The sequence below is a fragment of the Aristolochia californica genome, unplaced genomic scaffold (assembly GCF_029961685.1).
Source record: "Aristolochia californica isolate CCGP_79_NKW_82.1479 unplaced genomic scaffold, dmAriCali1.0.hap1 SCAF_10, whole genome shotgun sequence".
NCBI classification, from domain to species: domain Eukaryota; kingdom Viridiplantae; phylum Streptophyta; class Magnoliopsida; order Piperales; family Aristolochiaceae; genus Aristolochia; species Aristolochia californica.
Genome location: NW_027181771.1, coordinates 29,890,334 through 29,898,669, shown reverse-complemented (window position 1 = coordinate 29,898,669; position 8,336 = coordinate 29,890,334). Strand labels below are relative to the sequence as shown.

The following is an 8,336-nucleotide window of genomic DNA, read 5'->3' as shown; positions in this document are numbered from 1 at the left end:
AGTTGAACGGTATAAGGTTCATCTTGTTGCCAAAGGGTATACACAAACATTTGGTGTAGATGTTTTTGAGACTTTTCTTCGGTTGCTCACTTGTCCTCTATTCGTATACTTATTCTCATTGCAATCCATCAAAGATGGTCTATTTTCGAACATGATATTAAAAATGCCTTCTTATTTGGTGACCTTGAGGAGGAAGTCTATATGGAGAAACTTCCATGGTATGTTGTTCAGGGGGACACACATAAGGTATGTTGACTCAAGAAGGTTTTTTATGGCTTAAAATAGAGTCCACAAGTTTGGTTTGAAAATTTCAGTCAAGTGGTTATTTCCATGAGATTCCATAGAAGTCATTGTGATCACTCATTATTTATTCTGAAACGACCATCTAGAATTATTATCTTGTTGGTATATGTTGATGATATCATCCTTCAACATGGGCATTGAAACAATTAAATCCTATTTGGAGAATCACTTTCAGACTAACGATTTGGGTCAATTGAAATATTTTCTAGGTATTGAGGTGGCGAGAAGCAAGGAAGGAAAAACACTGACCTAGAGGAAATATGTTATTGATATTCTTAAAATATGGTCTTCTAGGGGGTTAAACTTGTGGATACACCTATGGAGGTAGGACTTGATCTTCATGATGATTGAAGTCTAGAACTAAAAGATAAAATAATGTATCAAAGGCTAGGCAAACTCATTTATGCTACAACTACTAGATCAGATATTTCATTTGTAGTAAGTGTGGTGAGTCAGTTCATGGAGCATCCAAGTAAGATTCACCTATAGGTTGCACAAATAATATTGAAATATTTAAAGGGAGCACCAAGAAAAGTTTTTTTTTTCAAACCTAATAATCACTTGAGAATTGAGGTTTTCTCTGATGCTGACTATGCAGGCTCCAAGCTTGATAGAAAATTAACCATTGGATACTGTGTATTTCTGGAAGAAAATCTAGTTAGTTGGAAAACTAAAAAAAACAATGTTGTTGCTTAGTCTGGTACAAAAGCTAAATATAGAGCAATGGCTAAAAATGTCGATGAACTAATGTAGATAAAATCTGTTGTCCACGAATTTGGTCTCGATCAAAAGGATCCTATGACTATGTATTGTGATACCACATGACAATATTCATTGCAAATAAACCAATATTTCATGAAAGAACCAAACATATAGAGGTTGATTGTCATTTCATCCGAGATGCAGTAATGAGGAAAAAGGTAACTACTCTATATGTTCAGTTTGGTGATTAAGTCAGCGTTATCCTAACTAAAACACTGAAAAAACGTAAATTTTTAAAATTTTGCGGCAATCTAGGACTGATACTCCCCAGTTTAAGAGGGAGTGTTGAAAAACAAGAGCATGGGCATGTTCGTTATCTTATCTTATTGTTATTTATATTTCTTGATGTAATCTTGTTCTGCATGTCAAATTATGTCTACGGACCAATTTTCCTATAAAGAGGATATGTAAAATAGGAAATATAGAGAATTAAAGTTTTCACTTAAAGTAGGGATAATGATGTAAATTATACTCAACCCTTTCAACCCTAAGTTATTAATAGAGATTGGGGGGATGGGCAGGCCCCCCATCTCATTGTCTTTCTCAAATTTTCTCTTTTCCACTTGTCTCTCCCTCTCATTTTTCTCTTCAATCTTCTTTCTTCTTAATTTTTTCAACCTTGAATGAGGACAGCCGAATTTGTGTAAGGTCTAGACTTTTGGCAACTTCCCAGCAAATGAAATTGTGGGTGCTTCCGCTAACTTCAAATGCTTAATGATTCCCTTCAACTTCATCTTATGAGGACGGTGATTACTAGCTAAATGCATGGAAGGAAACCATAGAGAGGCTCCGCTAATTTGTTCAAGCCCAACGCTTGCCCTCTCCCACTTGAAGCTGGAAGTCTCCCGGGGCGAATTTCTTGTTGAAACTAAAACGCAGCGCCCCGACTCGTCTGCTGTCCATCTCTTCTTGCATCGAACTCAGCGGCGGCTCCAAGTAAAGATGAGAATGTTTTTGTCGCCAGTGGGCGAAGAGGAAAAGATTGTGGGGAAAGTACAACAGAGAGAGGAACAAGGTTATCCAGGACTCTAAGAATGTGCAAGTATAAGACGGCCTTTGGATTTAAGAAGCATGGTTGGAAGCAGGTGCTTCCACCTGTCCATCGGAGACCTAATATTGGTGGTGATAAGAGGTCCAGAGTCCCATAAACCATCCGTTGAGCTAGTCCAGACGAATATATACTACAAAATCACCACTTCCCAATATCTAACCCATCATGAGGTCACCCCATTTTGACCAAAACTTCGGCCTCTCCCATTTAAGCCTATAATGGGGAATGTAAACCGACTAAGCTTTCTCAATGTAAGAGTTAACTATGCCGTGCACGTAACTAGTCTCACATGCATGTTCTATTCCACATCAAAGTTGTCCTTAACATATGGAGATGAGTGATCTGTGTTATATTTGAATATTATTTTAGGATATTTTTTAGATATGACCTCTTAGATTTCCCACAGCAAAGAAAGTCTGCATACCCAGTTAGTCTAAACCTTGGTCTTATGTGGCTTGACTTTGTTTTCAGGGTTCATTTTCATACTAGACGGCTGGTCCCTTCTACCCAACCTATTTCGAACAGACAATCCCATAGATATTAATCGCTTGATTCATGAGAGTCTGATACGAGACAAGGGAAGCTTCCTCAGAGATGGCTAGCTTCATCGGGTCTTCATGATAAAGGCTGCCCGAAATTCCCTCTAAAAGAAAAATTCATCAACAATATGAAAAAATCTAAAAGTTTAAAGTAGAAAATAACATTCCAATATGTTTTTTTTTTATACAATGAATACAAATAGACGTTTTTTTTATTAGGAATTAGATGTCCTCATTCTAAACTAATAGAATAATAATAATAATCACAAAAAAAACACGAAAAAAACACTCAAGATTTATACAGGTTCACTCTAAGGTAAGACTAAATTTTATCTTTCACCGCTGTAATAATCTATTATGAAGATAAAATAGTTTACAAGAGAAATTACATATATTCACATGTGTTTTTCTCTAACCTTTCTCAGGCTGTAACTTAAGATCCTTATCTGATGATGATAAACCCTAATAGCAGTACTCCAGATATAAACAAAAAATTAGAACAACTTAATTTAAGAGTGAAATTCCCAAACTGTTATTAATAAAATAATAATTAATATATCGTAGACCTTTTGGGAACTCCTCACCCCCTTTCCAATCCCTATAGCGGCCTTATCGTAAAAGTCAATCTATATATCGACTCATAATAAGACTTTGATTAAGATCCATAACTTAACATAGTGGATGCAAATGGGTCTTCAATAGTGTTTGATGCTTCTCTGAATTTGTTGTGTGTGAAGGTAAGTGAAGAAGAATTATTTGTTCTAGAAGTGGTCAAACTGCTCCTTATCTGCATTTTGTTTGTTCTTTATGTGAAATATACTGAAATCAGTCCAAGAGAAAACTCTCTGGGTAGACTAGAACATCTTACCCACTACAATCCCAAAGAGGAAATTCAAAAAAGTAACGATGGGTGACAAGAGGATCATCCTCACCATGTTACTATTTTATTTGAAAGTAGACAAGTTACAGACACTTGGCATGGTAGACTAGAAAGCATTCAATATTCATCTCGAGCGACGACCGAAACTTTCTTTCTTTAACAGAATTACACCCTAGCCGAAAAAGAAACAAAAATACAGGCAGTTCATGTAGCTGAGATTTCAATGGCTTTCACTTGAGGTTTCTTTACTTCGATGGGCACCGTAACGATCAGCACCTCTCTCTCCATCGTAGCCTTCACCAGGTCTGCTTTTGCATCATCCGGCAATCTGAATCTTTTCAAGAACTTGCGACAACCCTTCTGGTCCTGGCAGTGCAAACTGTGCTTGTCCTCGGCCTCGTCCTCGCACCTCTGTCCGCTTACCTGCAGGACTTTCCCTTCCTCTATCTCTACTTTGAGGTCTTCGAGTCTGTAACCAGGAAGATGGGCTTCGATGATATGAGCTTCTGGGGTCTCCTTCCAGTCGATCTTGTTACTAGAGACTCTGTTGATTTTACTGACGAGATTCAGACGCGGTGCAGCAGGGGTGTTGCTGAAGGGAAACCCCTCGAAGGGATCCCAGATGTCTAGAGAGAAAGGATCCAAACAATTGATTTGTTTTCCGAAAAAGGTTGGGATGATCGACATGTTGGGTTGCTGCCGACTAGACTGCAGAAGATGAGCTGCAGCGTAGATTGGTAAAAGAACCCTGAAAGTCGATGCCGGCGTAGGGAAGGCTTTCGGTTTTCATGGTATTTATAGAAGCGAGCGTTCTGATCTTCCAGGAGATTCTACGATTTTAGTCGCTGAGCTATGAACTGCGTTGGCGGTCCTATTGACTTTCCGTGTAGGACACGTAGGGCGGCTCTTTATTATTCATTTGTTTAGTAGTCTCCGCGGGTAAGTGGCCACAGGAGAAAACCATAACTTATTCAAAATTACCCCCAGTTAACGGTGTCTTATCGCTTATCATATTTATCTTCAATCGTTATCTGTATGATTTTTTGAGGTCTTCGGCTCGTGTTTACCTTCAACATTCCTCGTTGAAATATATGTTAATGATACTTAATTTGCCAAGTAATTCATCATATTGGGACAAACTCAACTTCTTAGTAAATAAGTTTACATTTTGGTCGTTGGTTCGTACGTGTGATGTCTTAATCAAATCCGTTTGAATCTTTTTACGAATTAAGTGACAATCAACTTGATATGCTCGGTTTGCTCATGAAAAACCGGGTTAGAGGCAATATGTAGAGTAACTTGGTTGTCACAGTATAACATGACCGACTGATTATGTTTGATTTCCAAGTCCTTCAAAATATTCTTCAACCAAGTGATTTCACAACATGTGATAGTCATAGAACGATACTCTGCCTCTGCAATTGATCGAGTCACTGTTGTTTGCTTCTTCTTTTTTTCCAAGATATAGGTGATTGTCCAAGAAATATACAATACCCAATTACTTACCTTCTTGTGTCCTTGCATCATGCCCAATCTACATCACAAAATACATTTAATTGGAGTGTACTTGAGGAAGATAGAAAAATACCCTGTCCTAAAGTTTGTTGCAAGTATCGAAGGATTCTATGCACTGCCTCAAGATGTGGCGTTCACGGTTTCTCCATAATTTGGCTTAAAACATGGACAACATAGACCAAATCTTGTCTAGTAATGGTCAAGTAGATCAATCTTCCCAAAAAATGCCTATATGATGAAGAATAATTTAGGAGGTCTCCATCGGATATCGTAAGAGCTAAGTTTTGTTTCATCGGGGATATTGTAGGTTTGGCTCCTAGAAATCCAACATCTTCTAATTTATCCAAAGTATATTTCATTTGGGAGAGAGAAATCCCCTTCGAAGACCTTGCTACTTCTATGCCCAAAAAGGATTTGAGTTGACCAAGATCCTTGAGTTTGAACTATTTGGATAATAACTATTCAACATCTTCAATATGTTGTAGATTACTTGCCATAATTACATAATCAACATACACAAGTAATACCGTAAAACTTCTTTTGTTCGATTGGACGAATAATGAATAGTTTGCCTTTGATTGGTGAAAACCAGCAGTTTTGAGGGCTGTTGAAAGTTTCAAAAACCATTTTTGGAAGCTTGCTTTAAGCCGTATAAAGACTTGTTGAGTTTGCACACGTGAGTCTCCCCCTTTCGTCCAAATCCTGGAGGTAAGGACATGTATATATCTTCATCAAGATTACCATGTAAGAACACATTGTTGATGTCAAGTTGGTGAAGGTGTCATCCTTTAATAGCAGCAACCCTTAGAGGGACACGTACATTAACCAGTTTGGCAATGGGAGCAAATATCTCTAGATAATCGAGACCTCAATCTAGTTATAGCCTTTGGCGACCAAACGGGCTTTGTAACATTCGGTGGTTCCATCAAATTTGAGCTTCATTTTGTATACCCATTTACATCGAATGGGTTTCTTGCCAGGTAGAATAGACATGATAGTCCATGTGCGGTTATCTTGGAGAGTTTGTATTTCATCATGCATGGCTTTACGCTACTTAGGGTCCTTCATGGCCTATAAGAAACTAATTGGTTATTTGGAGATGGTTAATGAGTTGGAAAAAACTTTATGAGGGTTGGATAACTAGGCATAAGAAAGAACTTGAGAGAGTTTGTATGGTGTACCTGATTTTGTGACCACGATTGAGGCAGATGGTTGTTTAGAACATGATGATAAGGTCGTTTCCACATGAAAATGTTTGGAGGAAGGTTGGTCGCTTGGAGGGTATGGTGGATATGCGATGAGCAGGTGTTGGAGTGGGAAAAGGTATGTGGGCGGGGAGGAGAGGGGAGGGGGGGGGGGGGGGGGGGGGGGGGGGGGGGGGGGGGGGGTGGGGGGGGGGATGAGGAGAATGGTCAACACTTTAGTTTCATGGCTTGCTGAGAGATTAGGTGTGCAAGGGATAATATCATTAAAAAACTGGAGTCAAGTGGAGAAGAAATCAGGGGACTTTCTTTGAAAACGGAAATGGGAAATCTTTTTGAAAGAAAGTAACATCTTAGGACATAAACACTTTGTGAAATGCAAGATCATACTCTCTGTATCCCTTTTTCCCATAAGGATATCCAAGAAAGATGTAACGGGTTGCATGTACATCAAATTTAGATGACTTGTGGGCATGGGTGGAAGCAAAGTATAAACACCAAAATACTCGTAAATGTGAGTAATGGGGTACAATATTAAACAATTGTTCATAAGGTATTTTACCTCAGAAAAATGGTGTAGGTGTTCGAGTTATAAGATAAGCAGCAATTAAAATTACATCCCCCCAAAAAATTTTAGGAAGATGGGCTTGAAAAAAACAAAGCTTGTGCCATGTTTAGCAAGTGTCTAGTTTACCCTCGGCTACTCCATTTTGATGTGGGGTATTAACACAACTGGTTTAGTGGATAATTCATTTGGACAAGTAATTTACCTCAAGAATGAATTCAGAGTCATTATCACTACACACAACTTTGCCTTTGGAAGAGAATTGGGTTTCTACCATACTAATAAAATTAGTCAGGTGAGTCTGAGTTTCAGATTTGTGCCTCATCAAATAAACCCATCTACATCTAGTAAAGTCATCAACTACGGTGAGAAAATATTGGGCTCCAGAATTAGATGCAATTTGGAAACTTCCTCGGATATCGATATGCAACATTTCAAACGATGATTTGGTAGAAATTTTGCTCAAACAGAATGACAATCTAGTCTATTTAGCTAAGGGGCAAATCATGCAATTGTTTGTACTACAAGAGTTTTTGTTTAAAAAGGAAAATGAAACAAATACTTTATTTGAAGGATGCCCAAGACGTAGATGCCAAAGATCAGAAGGAGAGTGGACGGAATAGCAATACGATTGTTGTGGTTGATCAAGGTACCCCATCCATTCAGTTCCCATCCCAATCATCTTCCCTGAGCGTAGGTCCTATATTGCACAAAAATGAGTAACGAACACTATGATACATAGAGAATGATGGATAAGTTAGCTTATGGAAATGAGGTTGAGTTGGAAAATGGGGACATACAAAATATTATTAAGAATCAAACTAGAAGAGAACACCACTTGATCAACATGTGTAACATTGGCATGATAACCGTCTGGTAATTCCACTATTTTCTTCTTAATAACTCTCCAAGTTGTAAGTAATTCATGGCAGCAAACAATATGATTAGTGGCTCCACTATCGAGGATCCATGTGGTTTTCTTACTTGAGAGGAAAAGTATAGGGATTTACTTGAAAGTTCTTCATGGGTTGAGGAGTAAAGGGGAAGGAGATAGAAATGTCCTTATTCTCTATGTGTTTAGTTGATTATGTATGCTTGAGTTTGCAAAAAATATCAACTGTGTGACCCTTTCATCCACAATAAGTGCACTTCAAATGTGCCCGACAATTTGTAACCTAGTGACTATCTTTGTTACACTGGTGCATGCATAAGTACCACCTCTCTTGTTGGGATTCTTGCCGACAAAAGTTGTTGCTTCAGGTTGAACTATACTCCTTTGTGCTGATACATCTTTTTGTTGTTCATGTCTGAGCTTAAGTGAATAAATTTTGTCGAGTTTGGGCAAAGTATCCATTGTCAATATCTGAGCACGTGTGCTTAGTTAATCCCATGAAAATTTTGATTATTATATGTGTTTCTCGATAGGATAATTCCTATTTTATAGCTCCACAATGACATCTTGAGATAGGACAAAGATCTCTCTCATCCTAAATCCTTTGACTTTGGTAAAGTATGAGTC

The 8,336-nt window shown here is 38.1% G+C and overlaps 1 protein-coding gene across 1 annotated transcript; it reads right to left on the bottom strand.

Annotated features, from left to right (window-relative positions):
• Positions 1 to 3,739: 3,739 nt before the first annotated feature.
• On the bottom strand, positions 3,740 to 4,222 carry LOC137943067 (18.1 kDa class I heat shock protein-like). Its single transcript, XM_068788761.1, has one exon. The coding sequence runs from the start codon at positions 4,220 to 4,222 to the stop codon at positions 3,740 to 3,742; it is 483 nt and encodes a 160-aa protein (XP_068644862.1).
• Positions 4,223 to 8,336: the final 4,114 nt, after the last annotated feature.

Coding starts and splice junctions, on each gene's coding strand:
- LOC137943067 (XM_068788761.1), bottom strand. CDS start 4,222: ATGTCGATCATCCCAACCTTTTTCGGAAAACAAATCAATTGTTTGGAT.